This window comes from Neoarius graeffei, chromosome 18 (assembly GCF_027579695.1).
Source record: "Neoarius graeffei isolate fNeoGra1 chromosome 18, fNeoGra1.pri, whole genome shotgun sequence".
In the NCBI taxonomy this organism is placed as follows: Eukaryota; Metazoa; Chordata; class Actinopteri; order Siluriformes; family Ariidae; genus Neoarius; species Neoarius graeffei.
This window is the reverse complement of record NC_083586.1, coordinates 20,897,201-20,920,831: the sequence shown is the minus strand read 5'-3', so window position 1 is coordinate 20,920,831 and position 23,631 is coordinate 20,897,201. Positions and strand designations below refer to the sequence as shown.

Below are 23,631 nucleotides of genomic sequence, written 5' to 3'. Positions count from 1 at the left end.
TCAAATTATTAAAGCTAGACTGCCTTTCAGATTTTTCAACTGTTGGTCATAAAAAGAATTTTCCCCAACACCTAATTATTTTTGTTTAGTAGACCGAAAGCTACTAAATTCGAAGCACAGGCTTCCAATTTTATTAATTTTTTTTTTTTTAACCCTCATCCTACCATGCTATTTTACACCTTAGTCTTACCATGTGGGGTCCGTTTGGACCCCAATACTTTTCTTTAAAATTAAAGCTTATAAAGACAAAATCACCAGATAAGTTTTGTTCAGAACATCTTGTATTAATAACAGCAATACACTAAAGGGCCCAAGGCATAAAGAACACACTTAACCTTCATCCTACCAGCCAATTTTACATACACAAACTACCAGGCGGGGTCCGTATGGACCCCAGGAGGGAATACCTTGAAATCAATGCAGTAAGAACCAATTCAATGCAGCAAACAGACAGAACTTTATTGAAGAACAAAATCCACTGTGGCTGAATATCAATGATGTATTATAAATGCAATAACATTGCAATAATATTGCAATAACTAGCATACATGTAGCAAATTATAGCGCCACAAAAAAAATTGGCATTATATACACGATTTTTGCAGCTCATGCAGCTGTAAAACATTCTGGATTACAACTTAGGTCTTTTCTTACAGAATTTAAAACAAAAAAGTAATTGTAAAATAATTTCGGGCTTTTGTTTTGCAGCCTGTGCTTATTGCAGCAGTGGGGTCCACACGGACCCCAAGAAGGAATGCCTTGGTAGTTTCATTATGGAACATAAAAGAAATAAAAGAAGTTAACTTTCAGTGTGCTATTCAATTATAAAATGAAAGACAGATAAACTTTACTCTGGGGTCCGGTTGGACCCCAGTAACAAATTAATTATACCTTCACAATGCAAAAAGCTGATCTTCCGGTGCTTTAGTGTTTTAATTAAGACATAAATTCCGACAAATTCATAAAACGGTGAGGCAGTATGTCACATATTTTTAAAATGGCAAACAAACATATAGGTGCGGGGTCCAGATGGACCCCACTTGGTAGGATGAAGGTTAAATAGAGCAATTAATGAATTTAGAGCCACATGGCCCTAAATTCTCCACTATTTTTTCCTGCTTCACCATGACCCAATTCAAGATACTACATCATGCATCACGTGGTGGGCTTTTCCCGTTCACGCAAGGCATTGTGGGATACAAATTTGAAACAGAAGAGAAAAATGGAGGATGCGGATGAAATGTGAAAGACTGACTACAGTAACGGAAAGTGAAAAGAAAAGACGTTATGTTGCGAAGGAAAAGAAACACAGGACCAAACTAATAAATATCAGCGCTCAGCGAACACCTCGGTGTGATCATCTGTTCGTTTAGCGACAGAATGCTGGAACTGTCAGTGCACAGTCAAGGTAAACCTGCGCATGCGCACACGGACTTCCTCTGTCTGCTTGACTGCGCGAAGCGAGCGATTTCATCCACATTATTTGCTTTAATCCCCTCAAATTAAATGACTTCCCAGCGACAGAATGGCCTGGTTTTTGTGAGATATTACAGAAATAAACCATGTATCTCACTGATCAAATTTCAGAGGGAACTAAATTTCACCGATTTTATGAAAGCGAAAGGCCATCTAGCTTTAACTTTTGGCCTGAGGAACGAGTTTTACAGTTTCTCCTAAACTTTCATCTGCATCAGGTTCTTTTTTTTTTTTAAGTTCATCTCGAGTTCACAGAAATGATCTGCATCACTTTTTATTATTATTCCTCATGAAAGTCAATCATATTCATAAAACGTAAGTTGGTAATATAAAGCATAAACACGAGGATAATGACCATGTGGAATCCTCTCAGGTAGAATAATCAGGCAGCACTTTGATGGAGTTTTAGCAGCCATAAAAGAAGATAAGAGCACACACACACATACACAGTTTGGCAGAGGTACAGTTCTGTGTCGCATCGCTGATCTTGGCATGAACTCAAGCTCAATCTACTTTAGTGCCTCGAGGCCATTTTCTGCCTCTCTCTCCCTCTCTCACACTCTCTCTCTCTCTCTCTCACACACACATACTCACACTCACATACACCCACACATAACACACACCGTCATTTTTCCTCTCAAAGACACCTTGAACAGTCACACTCATGATGGATGGAGGGAGATCCTCGGGTTTATGATCTCACCAATGACTCGTCTATTTTACACACACACACACACACACACACACACACACACACACACACACACACATACATCTTTTGCCATCCTAGCATTTTTTAATGGTGAGACAAAAAAATCTGGGTCACCATACTCCTTTCTATACAACACACACACACACACACACACACACACACACACACACACACACTTTAGTGTTTAAAGTGTCTAAGCTTAAGATTGAATAAGAATACTTATGAGTTTGAGACAGTAAAATTGAGGCCGGCCCACATCGGCCTGTCACAGTTAAACAGAGGAGGCTAGGGAAGACCATTAACATACACACACACACACACACACACACACACACACACACACACACACAGAGGAACAGCATTGCAGCTCCCGGATACCGGCAGAGCAGCTTTTCAAGACTTTTTTGCGCTCAAGTAATTTAATGACTCTGGTGCTTAATGAGGTGTGTGTGTGTGCATGTGTGTGTTTTAGAGGCCCTCCAGAGACCGTATTATGCAGACTACTCTCCCGCCCGCCTCTACATCCACACCTTCTGCACCAACCACTATCTAGACCTCTTCATCACCATTATCATCGGCATCAACGTCCTCACAATGTCCATGGAGCACTACAACCAACCCAAGGTCAGACACATGCACACACACACACACACACTATACATTATCTGTGTTACGTAAGGATTATATAAGGACTCCATGTTGTGCTGTTATAGGAAATTAATCAACTCCTTCTGACCCATCAGAATTCAACAGCGCTGTGGTACAAACTGCTGCAGAAAGAATAGAAGAAAAATGTGACATGTGGAATAAATCAGTAAAATCAGTAGGTTTGGTCTTGAGGAACCCCTCAAAAAGACAAAGGTTACACAGTAGTATAGGCAGAGATGTCCAGAAGCGCCGGCAACTGGTGTTTTTCTCCATCTACACAGATGGTCTGCGCCGGCTACTCGACCCCAGAAGAAAAAAAAAAAACAAAAACCCTTGCCTTTCAATGTGCAAGTGATTTATATCGTCTCCGCTGCCCATAATTTACTGCAAATCCAATTAATCCGCCATGAAACTATCTTCGATTCAGGTCTAGCATGACTGGAAGCGATGCCATATTTCTTGATTGATTCTCGCGCTCTGATTGGCTGAGCCGGACCATGTGACCACGCCATAGTGTATGTAGTTATGTTACAGAGCCAGGCAGCGTACTACAGAGGGAACATCTGGAAGGAAATTTCATACATAAATTTCAAGTATTTTACAGGGAAATGGTGAGTAATTTATTAGCTGAGAATGCACCAGAAGGCATGTAAATTTCAAAATTTTCTGTTGGGGCATGCCCATAGACCCCCCCAGCATTAGTATGTCTTTGGCGTGCCGCAGTAGCTTCATCACCGCAAATTCCAGAGCCCCCATCCTACTTTTTTTAACCGACTATTTCAGATTTTCTGGAGAATCCTGTACAGAGGTCAAGTAGAAACCTTCAGAAATCTAAGGACCCTGCCTGAAATGAAGTGAATATATTTTTTTGAAACAAAATATCAGATGTCAGAGTATTATATCAGTGTGTGTGTGTGTGTGTGTGTGTGTAGTATCTGGAGGAATCCCTGAAATACTGCAACTACGTATTCACGCTGGTGTTTGTGATTGAGGCCATGCTCAAGCTGGTTGCCTTCGGCTTCAGGAGGTTCTTCAAAGACAGGTGAAGTCCAGCACCGTATTTCTGTTTAAACGTCGAGCTTCAGGTTACATCAGTATTTACACAGGGAAAGTTCCTTGTATTCAGATCATTCAAACAAAGCTTCGTTTATGTTAACTTGACGTACGAAAATAAATACGGAGCGTCCAGATACGTCCTTCCATGTGTCCTGGATATTTGCATGGATGTTAAGTGATACGTCCACTAGAGGGCAGCTCAGAGAGAAACGTTGAAACAAGCACAGTAATGAGGAGGTTGTAGTTATGTACCTGTTAAGAAAAAGACATAAGCGGAGGCAGTGTTGTTAGACACTATAGACATCATATCGATGCTTAAAATTTCTTCCGCTCCTTTCCTCCATTTTTATATTTTTCATTGTGTCTTACTTGAGCTATTGGCTACACTGCCCACATGACTCGTTCATGTCCATCATCTTTCAGAAAACATACAGAAATACGCACGAAATGAACACAGACAGAAGGCACCGCCCGTATCCATATCCGTATTCCTATATACAAAAATCTGTATTTCACGTTGAGGATAAACGAATTTTTATGCACGTTGTTCACGCATGCCTACAAGATCACCAGGTTTTCTTGAGTAGAATGTTTTTCGAGGCGTTATTTTTTTTTTAATCGTGTCTAGACCAGCGCTTTTAAGCACAAAAAATTATCACTGTGTTTGACGTCAACTGAGATATGACAAACCATAAAAGTAAGACGATTTATAAATGAAAAATGAAAACACTGTCATCATGAGATATGAATGAAAATGTAGTGAGTGTTGAAATAAGTCTAACAGGAGTCGAGGATATTGCTGCATGAAAATTCCTAGTTGCAATTATCACAACCCCGTCTCTCACACAAAGTCAGCTGGGATTGGCTCCAACTTCCCCCACGACCCTGACGGATAAGCAGGATAGATAATGGATGGATGGATAGATGGATGGATGGACAATTATCACGTTAATCACTGCTTTAATAGCTTCCTCTCATTATTCAGCGGTGTATATACAGTAGAATAGCACTTGGTGCAGCACATTCTGTTATTTTGCACTGTGTTTGTATCCATCATATTTCGACAGCTACTAGCAAACACGTCTGTTTCAAATGTCTCTTTCTTCCTCTCTCAGGTGGAATCAGCTGGACTTGGCCATTGTTCTGTTGTCCGTTATGGGAATTACGCTGGAGGAGATTGACCTGAATGCCTCATTGCCTATTAACCCAACTATCATTCGCATTATGAGAGTGATGCGCATCGCCAGAGGTACTCTAACACACACACACACACACACACACACACACACACTGTACATGCACATAATACAATACCTTGCAAAAGTATTCATCCCCCTTGGTGTTTGTCCTGTTTTGTCGCATTACAAGCTGGAATTAAAATGGCTTATTGGGGGGTTAGCACCATTTGATTTACACAACATGCCTACCACTTTAAAGGTGCACACTTTTTTTTTTATTGTGATACAAACAATAATTAAGATGAAAAAACAGAAATCTGGAGTGTGCGTAAGTATTCATCCCCCCAAAGTCAATACTTTATAGAGCCACCTTTTGCTGCAATTACAGCTGCAAGTCTCTTGGGGTATGTCTCTATTAGCTTAGCACATCTAGCCACTGGGATTTTTGCCCATTCCTCAAGGCAAAACTGCTCCAACTCCTTCAAGTTAGATGGGTTGCGTTGGTGTACAGCAATCTTCAAGTTATGCCACAGATTCTCAATTGGATTGAGGTCTGGGCTTTGATTAGGCCCAGGGCTCGAAATTAACTTTTTTTCTTTGTGTCCCCCAGTGGTCCCGAATTCTGTGTTGTATTGTCCCAAATGGAAGCAATAGTGTCCCCATTTTTTTCCTCTCTGAAATAAACAGTGGTTAATATTATCATATGAAGTTACTATTATATTTGTAACTATGCAATTTTGAACCCTTTATATCATTTTTACAATAAGTCACAAGACACAAGCGACACATGTCCTATACATCATCTACTTCAAAATTACAGTTATTGCATTTTCAGTTTATTAAACTTTGGCGATCTCACTGTATGAATAGATACCCGTTTATTTAAAGGGGCCAACTAGCTCATTCAGAAAATGTTTCAACTCCCTACATCTGCAGCACACTTTAGTTGAAAATAAGACCCCTTTTATGTTCATTTCATCTACTTATACCTTGAATATCTGTTGGCACTTATAAGGCCAACTTATAATTTTCACCATTACCGTTATCCATTTTTATGAACTTTCCGTTATCCATTACCGTTATCCATTTTTATGAACTTTCCGTTATCCATTTTATGAACTTTCGCTGCCGAAACATGGGTGCAAATGTTAGCAACATCAACATAGTGGCAGGTCCTAGCCTAGTTGTGCTGCTGACTTACTAAACTTTCTGAACTAGAAAGACACCAAGAAAACTCACTTATTCTGTTGAACGGTATCTTCCGTCAATATCATCCACATCATTCCTGTTGTATTCTATAACGTGTCTAACAGTGTTCATTAAGTTCATTCAGTTGCTAGCGTTGCCTGCAGACCAGGCGATGACACTTTGGATCCTGAAGGTCCCGGAGACGTTATGTCTGGGCTTTCAGTTTCTTCCCCGCGGTCGGTCCGCTTCAACCACTTAAGCATTTTTGTTCTGCCAAGAGTCGGCGCAGCGTGTGCGGTAGCAATTCTATTCCAAGTCCATATAATGCGGACTCCGGCCGAAGATTCTAGAACAGAATGCGCTGCTCTGTAGCCTGCGGATGCAGGTGCATCGAAAGTGTAGCTACTAATGTATTTTTCGCTGTTAACGTTTTAAAATTAAAATTGACAAATTAGGTGAATGTCTACGTATGTGTTACGGCTTTGTAAATAATATTAATGTAGAACTTTTTTTCTATATCTGTTTTTTTTCCATTGTCCTGGGATTGTCCCAGATATGATAATTTTGTGTCCCGATGACATTTTTTATGGTCCCCGGGACGTCGGGACACCGTTAGTTTCGAGCGCTGATTAGGCCATTTCAAGACATTTAAATGTTTCCCTTTAAACTACTCCAAGAAGTATGTTTAGGGTCATTGTCCTGCTCGACCGTGAACCTTCGTCCCAATCTCAAACCTCTGGCTGACTCGAACAGTTTTTCCTCCAGAATTGCCTTGTATTTAGTGCCATCCATCTTCCCTTCAGTCCTGACAAGCTTTCCTGTCCCTGCAGATGAAAAATATCCCCACCGCATGATGCTGCCACCACCATGCTTCACTGTAGGAATGATGTTCTCAGGGTTTTGGGTTTGTGCCACACATGGTGTTTCCCATGAGGGCCAAAAAGATCAATTTTAGTCACATCTGACCAGAGAATCTTTTTCTATGTGTTTGGGGAGTCTGCCACATGCAGTTGGGCAAACTCCAAATGTAATTTTTTTAAGCAATGACTCTATCATAAAGCCCACTCTGTGGAGTTTACAGCTTAAAGTGGTCCTATGGACAGATCCATCTCCACTGTGAATCTTTGCAGCTCCCTCAGTGTTATCTTTGGTGTTTTTGTTGCATCTCTGATTAATGCCCTCCTTGCCCGGTCTGTGAATTTTGGTGGGCGGCCTTCTCTTGTCAGGTTTGTAGTGGTGCCATATTCTTTCCATTTTGCTATAATGGATTTAATGGTGCTCCCTGGGATATTCAAAGTTTGGGATATTTTTTTATAACCCAACCCTGATCTATACTTCTCCACAACTTTGTCTCTGACCTGTTTGGAGGCTCCTTGGTTTTCAAGTTACTTGCTTAGTAGTGTTGCAGAGTCAGGGTCTTTCCAGAACAGGTTGATTTAGACAGACATCATGTGACAGATCATGTGACACTGATTGCACACAGGTGGGTCTTAATCAAATAATTATGTGACTGTAAGACTTTGAGCGGGTGGGTGGAGCACAGAAGTACGTCAGGCCAGAACTGAGTTGTCAAAACTCTTTATTGTGTTACTTTTCAGTCTAACACACACGCTCCCAGTCACCCACACACACACACATTAGTCGTCTGGTTCGGGAGAGAGCTCCCTTCTTCCTCTCTCACCCTCCTTATATAGGGCACGGTCACTGGGGAAGACACACAAACACAGGTTAATTGACCTCATGTGTAGTGATTCTGCCACTTACCTTCCCTGACTCCGCCCTCCGGTCACAGACCGACGCTTGACCACGCCCCCGCTGCCACATACCCCCACCGCCCAACTCAGGCCGGGCACCTGTCCGGCCTGCAGCCGACCCCCCCGACGGGAGAGGAAGTCCGCCATGACCATCTACGCCCCCGGCCTGTGGATCACCTTGAAGTTAAAGGGCTGGAGTGCCAGATACCAACGGGTGATCCACGCGTTGGCATCCCTTATGCGGTGGAGCCACTGGAGGGGCATGTGGTCCGAACAGAGGGTGAAAGGGCATCCCAGCAGGTAGTAGCGGAGGGGGAGGACCGCCCACTTGATGGCGAGGCACTCCTTCTCTATTGTGCTGTAGCACCCCTCACGCACTGACAGCTTCCTGCTGATGTACAGCACGGAGCGATCCTCCCCCTCCACCTCCTGGGACAAAACAGCCCCCAGCCCTCTGTCCAACGCATCCGTCTGCAACATAAAGTGGAGAGAAAAGTCAGGGGAGTGTAACAGTGGCCCCCCACACAGTGCAGCCTTTACCTCAGAGAAAGCCCGCTGGCATTGCTCCGTCCACTGGACCAGATCTGGTGCCCCCTTTTTAGTGAGATCAGTCAGCGGGCTGGTGACGTCCGAATAATTAGGTATAAGCCTACGATAATAGCCAGCCAGCCCCAAGAACTGTCTCACTCCCTTTCTGGTCTTGGGCCTCGGGCAGGCCGCAATCACTGCCATCTTATTAATTTGGGGACGCACCTGCCCATTGCCCAAGTGGAAGCCCAGATACCGTACTTCCACCCGCCCAATCGCACACTTCTTCGGGTTGGCCGTGAGACCCGCTCGCCTCAGCGACCCAAGGATGGCCCTCAGGTGTTGTAGATGCTGCGGCCAGTCATTACTATAGATTATAATATCATCCAAGTATGCGGCCACATAGGTGGCATGGGGGCGGAGGACCCTGTCCATAAGCCGCTGAAACGTAGCGGGTGCCCCAAACAGCCCAAAAGGAAGTGTGACGAATTGGTGTAAGCCAAACGGTGTGGAAAAGGCCGTTTTTTCTTGGGATAGTGGAGTCAAGGGGATCTGACAATAACCCTTTGTCAAATCCAGTGTCGAATAAAAGCAAGCCGTGCCTAGTCGATCCAGCAACTCGTCAATACGAGGCATTGGGTACACATCGAATTTAGATACTGCGTTGACTTTTCGATAGTCCACACAGAACCGGACCGACCCGTTGGCCTTGGGAACCAAGACCACCAGGCTGCTCCAGTCACTGTGGGACTCCTCGACGATGCCCATTTCGAGCACGGCCTCGAGTTCTTCCCGAACCACCTTTTTTGTGTTCGGGTAGCCTGTAAGGGTGGCTGCGCACTACCACCCCCGGGGATGTCTCAATGTGGTGTTCTATGAGGCCTGTGCGGCCGGGCAGGGGCAAGTACACGTCCAAAAATTCGGTCTGCAACTGGGCAACCTCCGTGAGTTGGGTCGGGGAGAGGTGGTCTCCACAGGGGACCAGAGAGGTACGCGTTGTCAATGTTCCCTTTTGAACCTCCAGCCCCAGCTCCGCCTTCTCCAGAACCAATGACACCAATGCCACGGGGACCTCCTCGTTCCAGAGTTTGAGTAGATTGAGGTGGTAAATCTGTAGCGCCCCACCCCTGCCCGTTCGCCTCACCTCATAGTCAACATCCCTGACTCGCCGTGTGACCTCAAAGGGTCCTTGCCACTTGGCAATCAATTTGGAGCTCGACGTGGGCAACAGTACGAGTACTTTATCTCCCGGTGCGAACTCCCTAAGGCACGTACCCCTGTCGTACAGGCGGATTTGCCGTTCTTGGGCCTGCCGCAAATTCTCCTGAGTTAGGTGTGTGAGTGTGTGGAGTTTTGCGCGCAGGTCAATAACGTATTGGATTTCATTTTTGCTTGGTGAAGGTCCCTCCTCCCAATTTTCCCACAGTACATCTAGGATGCCTTGTGGCTTATGCCCATATAATAATTAGAACAGGGAGAACCCCGTGGAGGCTTGGGGGACCTCTCGCACTGTGAATAACAGGGGTTCGAGCCATTTATCCCAATTGCATGCATCCTCGCTTACGAATTTTTAAATTATATTCTTGAGAATGCGGTTGAACCTTTCGACTAAACCGTCCATTTGTGGGTGATAAACACTGGTGCGGATCGGCTTAATTCCCAATAACCCATACAGTTCGCTCAGTGTGCGTGACATAAACGAAGTGCCTTGATCAGTCAGAATCTCTTTGGGGATTCCGACTCGAGAGATGACGTGAAAGAGTGCTTCCGCAATACTGCATGCTGAGATATTGCGAAGAGGCACTGCTTCTGGATATTACGTTGCATAGTCCATCAGGACTAAAATAAAGTGATACCCTCATGTTGACCGATCTAATGGCCCGACGAGATCCATCCCAATTCTTTCGAACGGGGTCTCGATTAATGGTAGGGGGTGCAAAGGCGCTTTTGGAATGGCCGCTGGATTTACTAACTGGCATTCGCGGCATGCCGTACACCACCTATGGACATCGCCGCGAATCCCTGGCCAATAGAATCGGGCCATTATTCGGGCTAGTGTCTTATCCTGCCCCAAGTGTCCAGCCATGGGATTAAAGTGAGCCGCCTGAAATACCAATTCTCGGCGGCTCTTTGGGATCAAAAGCTGCTTGATCTGCTCTTTAGTCTGAGTGTCCTGCTTCACTCGGTATAATCTATCTTTCATAATAGAGAAATAGGGGAAGGACGGTGTGGTGTTTGGCTGGAGCGTTTGACCATCGATTACTCTCACTTGGTCAAACGCATGCCACAGAGTCTCGTCTCGCGACTGTTCTAATGGGAAATCCGCGAGGGATTCCCCGAGAGAGGGAGGAGGAGCCTGCTGCTTCTCACTCTGACGCAGAGATGATGTAGACGGTTCTGTGACAGCTGCTCCCGCCAATGCCACACCGGGACCTCCCCCTGCTGAACTATGGCAGGACCCACTCTTCACTAAATGAGTCATTAACTCCCCAAATCCTGGCCAATCAGTCCCCAAAATTATCGAGTGGGTAAGGCGAGGATTAACCGCTGCCTTTACACTAAATTTCTCCTCTCAAAATAGAATGTGGACCGACACTAAAGGGTAGTTGTGAACATCCCCATGCACACACAAGACCTTCACCAATTGTGCTCCCCCCAGTGCCTCATCTTGCACCAGGCTTTGGTGGATTGAGGTCTGATTACAGCCAGAGTCCACCAAAGCCTGATACGTATCCCCTTGGACACTCACCGGTATGCAATACGTTCCGGCCCGATCGAGGGCGGTTCCTGGCGCGTCGGGGATCCGGACCACCGCGCCCACCTCCTTTGCTGAGCACTGATGCCGGAGGTGCCCCGGCTCCCCGCAGCGCCAGCAAACTGGCCCGGGCTCTCTCTTTGCACCGGCGCTCTGGTGCTCACTCACCTGAGGGGGGAGAGAGACAGACACGGAAGCGGGAAACGGGAGGGCACCGCGGGTGTGGCAGGCCGGCTGTGAGGGAGCTGGCCCCCGCCTCCATGGTGGGGGGAACAGGGCGAGGACGAGACACAGAAGGGGGGAAAGAGAGAGAGAGAGGAGAGAAGCGAAGAGGGGATCTGTGATCCTGCTGTGGGAACAGCCGCCAAATGATCCTCCGCCAACTTGATGGCCTGATCCAGAGACGCTGGGCAATGGCACTGGACCCACTCCGCGGTCCCTTTGGGAAGTTGTGCGATGAACTGCTCCAGTACCACCAGATCGACGACTCCCTCAGTGTCGCAGTTGTCAGCCCTCAGCCACCGCCGGCAGGCATCCCGGAGTTGCTGGCCAAACACGAACGGGCTGCCGACCTCCTCTACGTGCAGAGTGCGGAAGCGCTGTCCATGTTGTTCGGGTGTGCGCCCCACACACTGGAGGACAGCCCGGCGCAGGTCCGCGTAGACCAGCTGGCTGTCAGCGGGGAGCTGTAGTGTGGCCAGCTGCGCCTCGCCCGTTAGCAGGGGGAGGAGGCGCGCTGCGCACTGTTCCACCGGCCAGCCCGAGGCCTCTGCTGCTTGTTCAAATAGCACGAGGAAGGTCTCGGGGTCGTCGTGCGGGCCCATCTTTGTTAGGGTGAGGTGGGGAGGGCCCGCGGCGGTGGAGGTGGTGGACCCCGCCGACACGAGGAGGTGCCGGAACGCCTGATGATCTTCCTGTTGCGCCAGCACCAGGGCCTCGAACCTTTGCTCTACCTCTTTTCGGAGGGTGACCAATGCCTGGTGCTGGCTCTGTTGGGCCGTGGCGAGGGCGTGGACCAGGTCTGCGAAGGGGGAGGACTCCATGGGGCTGTTCTCCTCTGTGCTCCGTCCCAGGTTTCGACACCACTGTAAGACTTTGAGCGGGTGGAGCACAGAAGTACGTCAGGCCAGAACTGAGTTGTCAAAACTCTTTATTGTGTTACTTTTCAGTCTAACACACACACTCCCAGTCACACACACACACACACACACACACACATTAGTCGTCTGGTTCGGGAGACAGCTCCCTTCCTCCTCTCTCTCCCTTTTTATATAGGGCATGGTCACTGGGTAAGACACACAGACACAGGTTAATTGACCTCAGGTGTAGTGATTCTGCCACTTACCGTCCCTGACTCCGCCCTCCGGTCACAGACCGACGCTTGACCACGCCCCCGCTGCCACAGTGACTTATGAAGTGAATCGGCTGGACCAGCTCTTATTTAGGGGTTTCATACGAAAGAGGGTGAATACTTACGCACACTCCAGATTTCTGGGTTTTTTTTTTCATCTTAATTATTGTTTGTGTCACAATATAAAAAAACAGTTTGCACCTTTAAAGTGGTAGGCATGTTGTGCAAGTCAAATGGTGCTAACCCTCCAAAAATCCATTTTAATTCCAGCTTGTAATGCAACAAAACAGGACAAAACACCAAGGGGGATGAATACTTTTGAAAGGCACTGTACATTCACTATACAGTATAATGCTAATTAGGATAATTTCTATCATTATAGCTCAACCTGTGTGCCTGCTCTTCTTATATATTTACCCCATCCACCCCTTCCTTCTTCTTTAAAACTGGATATGTTATTTTATTACTTTTTAGTTTTTAGCCTACGTTTATAGCATTAACTGAACCACTGTGGACTTGCTCTAATAAAGGTATGTTGTATGTTGTATCTTGTAGAAGCAGGGGAAGAATTACAAAGACAAATCTGACTTGTTTTGCAGTGTTGAAGCTTCTTAAGATGGCCACGGGAATGAGAGCGCTGCTGGACACAGTGGTCCAGGCTTTACCACAGGTTACTATCCACTTTTCATTGTGTACCATTCACATTTCAGGATGTCGCATTTCATTTCACCGGACAGCAACACACAGGCTCAGCTCCCAGCAGTCCCAGCTTCAATGCTTCTTTGCGTGACAACGTTACCAAATAAAGTGTCATATTACACTATTTAAGGACATTTCTTGAAAGTAACAAGATGAAGTTGTTGATTATGAAACTGAAATCGAATCTTTGAGCCAGGCTTGTAGTACTTGAGTCCGACTCGTGCCCTAATTTTAAGGACTTGTGACTTGACTTGGACTTCAGCACTGATGACTCGGACTTGGACTCGGACTCGTGCATTAACTGCATTAGGACTTGTAAATTGGAGATGAGGACTCAGATTTTTTTTTGTAACATGCCATAATAATTTGGCATAAGATATTTATATCTACATTAATTTTTGTACTAATTTCATGCAAGAGTGTCACACCTGCGCGCCTTGGCGCGTGCATCAGATAGACTCGGGCGCACTCCGGACAGCGCGCCCGCCAAGTAGACTCTCTCATGCGCGCGCTGTAAACGACTCGCACCTGCACAGGATTAAGGTGCAATCAGCGCGCCGATATAAAAACTGTGAAAACACACTTACTTTGCGAAGTATTGAGTTGCATTGCTGACACATTACCAAGCCTTATTTCCTTGTTTGGTTTCCTGTTTCTTGTCTTATATTAATAAACACACCTTCTGCATTGACATCCATCTTCCAACCATCTCTGACAGAATACTTCACACTCCCTGATAAGGAGAAGCACATTCACCTGTTCATACGGCATGTTCAGGAACAAACTGATGTTAATGGCGCTAAAACAGTCACCGTCAAATGGTGCGGTTGGAGTGTTGGACTTGACTCGGATCAATAGTGGATTCGACTCAACATTTTTTTGAATGACTTGGACTTGAACACTAGGGACTCGGACTCAAGGTTTAGTGACTCAACTACAACACTGCTTTGAGCCATGGATAGTGGACAGTGATGTGCAACACGTGGCTCTGAAAGCTCTCTTTCGCCCTTGACTCAGTGGTGAAGAAACTAGACTTCCGGTCAGACGGTTGTGAGGTCAAATCCCAGCACTGTCATGCTGCCACTTCTAGGCTGTTTAAAAAAGTGCTGTAAATGTCTTTCATGCAATTCTGGTCTCAATTCAGTCTGCCACAGTGAGCTGAATTTTATTTACATCTTATTTCGCTTTAAAGGATAACAAAAATAACCACAAGAAGAATTCCTTGTGTCTCCCACACACCTCTTGAGTGATATCAATGTGTTAATGTTCCATTAAAAGCAAAAGAAGATTAAAAAAAACCCTTGCTGTTTTGTTTGCCTGCCTGACTAGTCGACTATTCTATGCATTCTCAAGTGTGTGTGTGTCTGAACCCATACCATTTTCTTTCTTTATTTATTTTTTTACTATAGCACACATATACTGTATTCCAAGAGGTGTTTCTGTGTTTTTTTTTGTTTTTTTTTTCTTTCCTAGGTTGGAAATCTGGGGCTTCTTTTCATGCTGCTGTTCTTCATCTACGCTGCTCTGGGAGTGGAGCTGTTTGGAAAACTCGGTCAGTTCTTCAACGTTCCATTCTTCTTATAAAGTTCTACGTAGTTTGAAGTCCTTTCTAATAACAGGGACTCACTTAGACAAAAACAAAGAACCTCAAATGAGTTACTGCTCACCAAAATGTGTTTCTTGAGCTGTAAATGAAATGATATAACTGTATTGTGATGAAACACATCAGTGTTGGTGTTTATTTACTAGATTATTTTTTTTAAACAAAATTGGCATTTTATGGGTTGAAAATGGCTCAAAACACCATCTACAGATTAAATATACTGGCTAAGCTTCCTGAACCTTGCAAGGCCGACACTGATACAGAGTCGACTGGTTGGTACTTCTCGACTTCATGAAATATTTATGAAAGAAAAGCATGTTAACGCCCTTTAATCAGAGGTGGGCGACCCACCTTCCCCAGGCCCCGCCCTTTACTGGGAGTCTGTGAAACAGCACTCATTTTCAAACTGTATGCTGAATGAGCCTCATCATTCAAAGAGCATTCATCAATCATTTATAGGATAAAATGCTAATTAATTGACATTAATTAAAGTCGTGAATTAATTAAATTCATATCTTTTCTACAGAATGCTCCGAAGAAAACCCGTGTGAAGGTCTGAGCCGTCACGCTACGTTCGAGAACTTCGGCATGGCGTTCCTCACGCTGTTCCGAGTCTCTACTGGGGACAACTGGAATGGAATCATGAAGGTTAACACGTTAACACACGCACACAAAGTTAACACACTGTGCCATTTATGCTTTCTGAAATGTCACAGGATTATTAGGTCCACTGCAGACAGCATGATTAATGAAGTGTGTGTTTGTGATAAAGGACACACTGAGGGAGTGTAAGAGTGGAGATCGCTGCTTGACTTACCTGCCGCTGGTTTCTCCGCTGTATTTCGTGACGTTTGTCCTGGTGGCGCAGTTCGTCCTGGTGAACGTGGTGGTCGCCGTTCTCATGAAGCACTTAGAGGACAGCAACAAGGATGCCTGCGAGGAGGCGGAGATGGAGGCAGAGCTGGAGGCGGAGTTACAGGCAAATCGGTGGCAAAATGCCGCCGCTTCTGCTGTTGAGGTTACTGGATCTCCTGCACTTAAACAGGTAATAATCCTTCCTACATGGTTACTACCTGGGGTTTTGGAGGCTCTTCAGGTTCCTCACATCTCATAAAAACATTCATACATCACGCGGAGACAATGTCCACCCTCAAAGACATCACTGATGCCATGACATTTAACCTGGTGAAGGATATAATAATCATCAAAACGGTTATGAGAGTTATGACTTCTAAACATAGCTGATTCTCATTTCACCTTTTTTTTTTTCTTGTGTTCTGATCATTTGTTTGTGTGCTTCCAACACCTTTGGCATCGCCAGCATTCATCCTTTCAACATTTTACATTGGGGAAATTTCTTCCTGTGGTCATGGAGCTTGTCCTGAAATTTTAACAGCACCACCTGCTGTACTGGAGCCTAACATTTCATAACATCTTCATGGTGGTTTCACGTTCCTGCAACTTGGAGGTGTTATGGTGATGATACACGGGGCAACTTTTTGGGCAATGTTGCCGAGCAATGTTGCTGGGCAATTGCGTTTTGACTCTTTTCTATTGAGATTGGGCAACATTGCTTCTTTCTGAATGGTTTTGATAATCTCTGGCAACTTTTTTGAGATAAGCCAATCAGAACGCGAGTATCGAGTCATGTGACCTCCGGTGAGGTTCGGATCAGAAATTTCAAACAAATATGGCGGCTGCAGTGTCAGTGGAGTGAAGAGATGGAGAGACTCCTCATCTGTTTTTACGCCGGTAAGTTGTTATTTTAATATTCTATATGGAGGAATTTACCTCACCAAAGCTCTAAAAAACAACAGAGGGCTTGATTAAATGGTCACAGCAAAAATTAAGACATCGATTTTTTTTTTTTTAGCTAACTGTAAACTGCCATTGCTAACTGTTGTTGCCCTGTGTCTCACCTAGTTGCCCGTTGCCAGCAACTTTGCTCGGCAACATTGCCCAAAAAGTTGCCCCGTGTATCATCACCATTAGATTCTGTGTGTGTGTGTGTGTGTGTGTGACAGTATTACTATGACTGGACCCGAGATAAAATGGTTGCCAGGATAAATCGCTTATCAGTGCTTCTACACTGTAAAAAAATGACTGTGAAATTTACAGTAAAACTATGTGAAATGCATACAGAACAGCACTGTAAACCCCGAAACATATATTTGTTGTTCAAATCACTATTAAATTTTGTAAACCAGTAAACAGAACGTTTTTGTTATATTTACAACATCAATATGTGATTTAAAGCAAATTTATTTGTTAAAGCTACAAGTACTGGTAACAAAAACAGAGAAATACTGTAATGGTGATGATACACGGGGCAACTTTTTGGGCAATGTTGCCGAGCAATGTTGCTGGCAACGGGCAACTAGGTGAGACACAGGGCAACTTTTCAGGGCAACTAACAATGGGCAACAACAGTTAGCAATGGCAGTTTACAGTTAGCTAAAAAAAATCGATGTCTTAATTTTTGCTGTGACCATTTAATCAAGCTGTCTGTTGTTTTTTAGAGCTTTGGTGAGGTAAATTCCTCCATATAGAATATTAAAATAACAACGTAAAAACAGATGAGGAGTCTCTCCATCTCTTCACTCCACTGCGGCCGCCATATTTGTTTGAAATTTCTGATCCGAACCTCACCGGAGGTCACATGACTCGATACTCGCGTTCTGATTGGCTTATCTCAAAAAGTTGCCAGAGATTATCAAAACCATTCAGAAAGAAACAATGTTGCCCAATCTCAATAGAAAAGAGTCAAAACGCAATTGCCCAGCAACATTGCTCGGCAACATTGCCCAAAAAGTTGCCCCGTGTATCATCACCATAACACTCATAACAGAAAACTTGTGTCAATTTGACATGCACTTACTGCAGAATGAAGGGTTTTTCTTAGTAAAAGTACAGAGCCTTCTGGGCTATGCATATGAATTCATTGCTTATGCCAGCCTGCATGAAACTAGAAACACTATTCAGTTCCAACTCCCAACCATTTCTAACTGAATTCTAACGATTTCTAACAACATTTAGGCAAAGTTATTAAAATGTAAACAACCACCCAACAGTGTTAGTAACTGCAGCAAGTGCAGTGTTTTAGTGTGATTTCATTCACTGTAAATCACTTTACATGTTCGCCAGTAAAGTGATCTACTGGGGTGCTGTATTTTTTTACAGGGATTTTCTGGTCACCCCAGCTGCCAGGGTTTTCCTGTTAAAATGACAGATTTTTTTTTTTTTTACAGTGTATATCTGTTCATGACATACACAACTGTACAGTTTATTTTTACAAATCCTCTGTATATCTTTATCTCTGCGTGAAATTACTACAGATGTAAGATGTGTGTATAGAAATAGATCAGAGTTATTTGTAACATTCTCATCTTACCAAAAATGACCTCACCATTATCTCTGTAATATATAATATTAGATTTTGGAAGAAAGCACACTTTACGTTTCGCCAGAATATGAGTCATTTGGATCAAGCCCAACATTAATCTGATTCAGAAAGCTTCCATTTTCAGGGTGACGACCTTCAGGAGAGAAACCTGCTCTCAGTCGGGAAGCCGTGCATGTCGAGAATGCTGTCTTTACCAAACGACAGCTACATGTTTTATCCTAAAGCTGGACACAAACCCAGAGATCAGCTCTTCTCCAAACAGCAGACCATCGACAACGATGGAATTACAGGTCACATAATAATAATAATAATAATAATAATAATAACACAGTTAGTGTTGTTTTTGTCACTGTTATAATAACCTTTACAAGAAATATATTTTACATACTTTATAATAATAATAATTATTATTATTATTATTATTGTCACTATTTTTTTTGTACATTTTCAAAACCATTTTCTTTTGTTTACGTAAAATCAGATAAAGAGAGTAACATTACAAAACCTTACAACCAATCCGTCTTTCTCTCATCTTCAGGCTCGTCTCTGTCAGTGAAGTCAGAATCGTGTGATTGGGAATCCCTGCTGCAGGTTCCAGAGCCTCCGACTGGCCCCGCCTCTCATTTAGAGCCTCTCCCACCACATCATGTGACAACACAAAAGTCTCTCCGAATGCTCCAAAGACAGGTAGTGTGTTCCGGTGAATTCACGTGTGAATTGATGTGACGTGTGTGACGTGTGCGATGTTTACAGTACGCATTTCACACTGTAGGAGGCGATAAAGAGCGATTCTGTGGATTCCGCCAGCCCTGAATCGATGGACAACTTATTTCTGCACCACTCCGATTCTCTCAAAGTTCCCAGCATTCCTCTGACTGGCGGTTCCGCCCCTTGTTCACCTCGAGCCACACCCCCTCTGTGTCGCAGTCGGACAGCCAGCGTCCAAACAAGCAGACGCGTGTACAGTCAGCGCAGCATCCTGTCACGCAGATCTACACACACACAACCAGACATGCACACACACACGTCTAAAACACACACCTCGGACGAAGAAATCAGACAAATCGTCTTGTCCATCGAGAGAAAAGACTCTGGCGTTCAGCTCCTCAGACGCAGCCACACCTTATCCTCACACGTCGCAGGCACTTTATGTTTGAAAAGCCAATCACAGCGAAGTAATAGTACAGGAAGTGACCTTAGGAAATACAACAGCATGGACTCAACCCACGGGGCGTGGTCAGACCAGCTGCAAAAGAAGAGCACGCCCTTTAAAATGCAAGAAACAGAAGCATCTCTGTTGCACAGGAAGCACAAAATGAGTCCACCTTGCGTTTCGACTTCCACAGACCCGCCCATTTTCTCGGAGACTTCTCAGAGCAGCACGGTTCTGAAAAGGCGTGCACCGTCATGTGACTCCACGCTGCTCTGGGAGTCTTTGGATCTTCCTGATTCTCTGCTGGTTGCTAAGCCCCTCCCACAACCTCATTTATCAATCCATCTGTCCATCCCGTTTGAGCAGTTGAACAATCGCGTTTCAGACGAGGAACAATCATCACACTGTGTCCCAAACGACGGCTAATCAGAGGGTTATGGACCCCTTATGGGTGTGGCTTGTTGCTATGGGTTGGTCAGGATGGTTTTTCAGCCAATGACGATTCAGACCAAAACATTTGAAGCTAATGTGCACCTTTAAGCTAGGAATTCTAAACAAAAAACACGATAGCGGTAGAATGAAAATGAGTTATGCAATTGTTTGTTTGTTTGTTTGTTTGTTTGTTTGTTTTCCCTAATCATATTGATTAGAGATTTGAGAATATTATCTGATATAAAAACTGATATTGTGCAGCTGGATATTTGTTCTGAACTATAACGAAGCTCAGAGTAGCTCCCTACCCTACGTTCACACAAGCCCGGGACAAGTGGGCGTGGCCTTTAGTTGTGATAATTAATGTTAGTAGCTATATATATATATAAATAAATATATAACTTCTAAAGCTAGCTAGTTAATCAGTGTGAAAATGATTCGTTTGATTTACATGTTACGTGCTTGGTTTCGTACTAGCTTCGTTCTCGGAATAAATTAGCAAAGCACGCTAACTGTACTAGCTACGTACAATCACTAGAGGCACCAATGATCTCGGTTTCTTCCTTACAAGCTTTATTTTTCTTCGTAATGTTTCTATACACATTAAAAAGGAGCTTGCATATGACAGGATGCGGTGAAACCATGGTTTTTTTTTTCATTTTTGCGTCAAACTGGAGCACATCGCAGGAAGAAAATGAAGTTGAGTCAGAAACTGAAAAAACTTCAGACCAGACGAGTCCCAGGATTGATCAGGAACTAATCAAGACATTGGTTTGGATTTGTCGCTTTATCTAATTTGCAGAAAATGACAAAATCTGATTTCAAAAGTTGCTTTGTTGCTGAAATCGCAGCTTCACTTCGCGTAGAAATGGACGTTCACCTGTCATTTTGTCTCGCTGCTGTGAACGTAGGGTTACAGTCACGTCGTGGCAAATTTCTGAAATGTCAGAATCGGTTCTGGATTGTAATAGAAACCTGTTTGTTCGTATGATGTAAGTGGATCGAAGAAGAAAGCAGGTGAAGGTATTAGATCCTAAGTCAGACACGTTTTTCTAAAACAGAATAATGTTGACACGCCTGTTTTTCTCAGATCAAATCTCAAACACACTGCATGGCAGAATCATCAGGACTGTACGGAGGCGTGAGTAGTTACTCCACACTCCACACAGCTTATATATTTACTGAATGCAGCACCTATGATATTTTTATATTAAAAAAAGCCCGAGTTTTGCACGCACTCAAACTTTTTTTTTTTTTTGACAAGGAGATTTTTGTTGGTGTTGGTGTTGTTGTTGCTGTTGGATTCCTCTTGAAATAACCATTTCTACAAAAATGATATTCAACAAAACACGCTTCTGATAACTTTATTTTCCCCTCATACCACCCAGAGATTCTGAAGCATGGTGCAAATTATTGCTTTATTATTATTATTATTATTATTATTGCTTTAGAGTGATGAACCAGTAAAGATGTACGGTGGCCTGTAAGTGCAAAACGCATTAAAAAAAACACAACAACAAAAACAAACTCAGAACCACATCAGCAGTAAATGGATCCTTGTTCAACATCAAATGTTTGTTGTGTTTTGATTTCGCTGTCGTTTGTACAAATGTACTGTTGCGTTTTTGTTTGTTGTTGCATTTTTAGTTTTGCTTTTGTGCTTTTGGTTTTGTTTTTAAAGGAACAGTCCACCGTACTTCCATAATGAAATATGCTCTTATCTGAATTGAGACGAGCTGCTCCGTACCTCTCCGAGCTTTGCGCGACCTCCCAGTCAGTCAGACGTGCTGTCACTCCTGTTAGCAATGTAGCTAGGCTCAGCATGGCCAATGGTATTTTTTGGGGCTGTAGTTAGATGCGACCAAACTCTTCCACGTTTTTCCTGTTTACATAGGTTTATATGACCAGTGACATGAAACAAGTTCAGTTACACAAATTGAAACATGGCGATTTTCTATGCTATGGAAAGTCTGCACTATAATGACAGGCGTACTAACACCTTCTGCACGCTTCGGCAGCGCATTGATACGGAGCTCGGATATCAATGCGCTGCCGAAGCGCGCAGAAGGTGTTAGTACGCCTGTCATTATAGTGCGGACTTTCCATAGCATAGAAAATCGCTACGTTTCAATTTGTGTAACTGAACTTGTTTCATATCACTGGTCATATAAACAGGAAAAACGCGGAAGAGTTTGGTCGCATCTAACTACAGCCCCAAAAAATACCATTGGCCATGCTGAGCCTAGCTACATTGCTAACAGGAGTGACAGCGCGTCTGACTGCGTCTGACTGACTGGGAGGTCGCGCAAAGCTCGGAGAGGTACGGAGCAGCTCGTCTCAATTCAGATAAGAGCATATTTCATTATGGAAGTACGGTGGACTGTTCCTTTAACTCTGTCAAATGTGTTGGAGGAGGTTATAGTTTCGCCTCCATTTGTTTGTTTTTCTCAGTGTAACTCAAAGTATTGAACGGATTTTAATGAAAACTGAACCGATTTTGATGCAAATCTGAATATGTGGCTTGGTGGAGGGATGGATGCTACCGCGTGTCCTTCTAATTAGTTTTGCTGTTGTGTTTTTAATTTTGTTGTGTTTTTTGGTTTTGTCGTCATGTTTTTGATTTGCTGTTGCATTTTCTGATTTTTTTTTGTGCGTTTTTGGTTTTGATGTTGTTCATTTCCAAATTTCTGCTGCATTCTTAATTTTGTTGCATTTTCTGATTTTTTTTTTAATATTTTAGTTTCTTTGTTGCATTTCTGATTTGTTGTTGTGTTTTTTAGTTTTGTTGTGTGTTCTGTTTTTCCGTTGTGCTTTTGGTTCATTAAGATGTTTTGCACGTGCAGGCTGCTGTCTATATGCCATAAAGATTCACAACCCAAAGCCAGATCTGTAGCTGTTCATGTTTCTGCATTACATTCGTGCTGTTTTTGTGTTTAATAAACATTTCTTGTTATTTGTTCAGCAGCAAACCAATTACCTACATTTTAAAGTGTTCACTTTGGTGAAACATTTCTACAGAAAACACTGCAACATAGTGCTCTGTGATTTATAACCATTTCACAAAGCAGAAGAAAACGACAATTTTACTTCTCACACTCTGGACACGATGTTAGAATGGAGCGTTAATCCTTCCCTCAGCTTCAGATCAAATCTCGTTGCAGCATCATTACATTTTATTCTTTAATTTAGATGTTTTCATGTGCATTTTATTTTAAATCTCTGATGTGGTGGAAAGAAAACTCTGTGGAACCTTAAGGGCTTGTAAATCAGTCTCTGAGCAATGGAATATGAAGAGTTGTGTACCGTCCGAAATATTTTAATTTCTTTTTGTGTTTTGATATTGAAATTGTGATAAATTGTCTATACAGAAATCAGGAAGAATTTTGGTGAACATCTTTGTTGAAATATGCCAAAAATATTGCAGGTTTGACTGAAAGATGGACCTTTGAACTGTTCCATGATATGAATTCAGGACTTGTTACATTCAGGGCTCTGAAACCACGAACAGAGGAAATCCAATGACTGACTGTATTTTAAAGACAATAAATTTTACTGAAGAGCATGAAACATCTACGTACATTTCTGAAAAAAAGGACAACTTGAAAGGAAAATTATGCTGATCAACACATCTGCTTTTTATTTTCCCTGAATTGGAGTGACGCAACTCGGACCAAGACGGGTTTGTTTAAACTAGC

At 43.6% G+C, this 23,631-nt stretch overlaps 1 protein-coding gene across 1 annotated transcript in view; it reads left to right on the top strand.

The window, feature by feature from the left end:
- cacna1hb (calcium channel, voltage-dependent, T type, alpha 1H subunit b) overlaps positions 1-19,930 on the top strand; it is a 179,746-nt gene extending 159,816 nt beyond the window's left edge. Inside the window, exons 24-33 of the mRNA XM_060898260.1 lie at positions 2,661-2,812; positions 3,769-3,878; positions 5,008-5,141; positions 13,246-13,316; positions 14,819-14,897; positions 15,475-15,596; positions 15,721-15,993; positions 18,476-18,641; positions 18,890-19,038; positions 19,124-19,930. Of these exons, the coding sequence (XP_060754243.1) occupies positions 2,661-2,812; positions 3,769-3,878; positions 5,008-5,141; positions 13,246-13,316; positions 14,819-14,897; positions 15,475-15,596; positions 15,721-15,993; positions 18,476-18,641; positions 18,890-19,038; positions 19,124-19,930 (2,063 nt within the window). The remainder of the gene's footprint in view (positions 1-2,660; positions 2,813-3,768; positions 3,879-5,007; positions 5,142-13,245; positions 13,317-14,818; positions 14,898-15,474; positions 15,597-15,720; positions 15,994-18,475; positions 18,642-18,889; positions 19,039-19,123) is intronic.
- Positions 19,931-23,631: the final 3,701 nt, after the last annotated feature.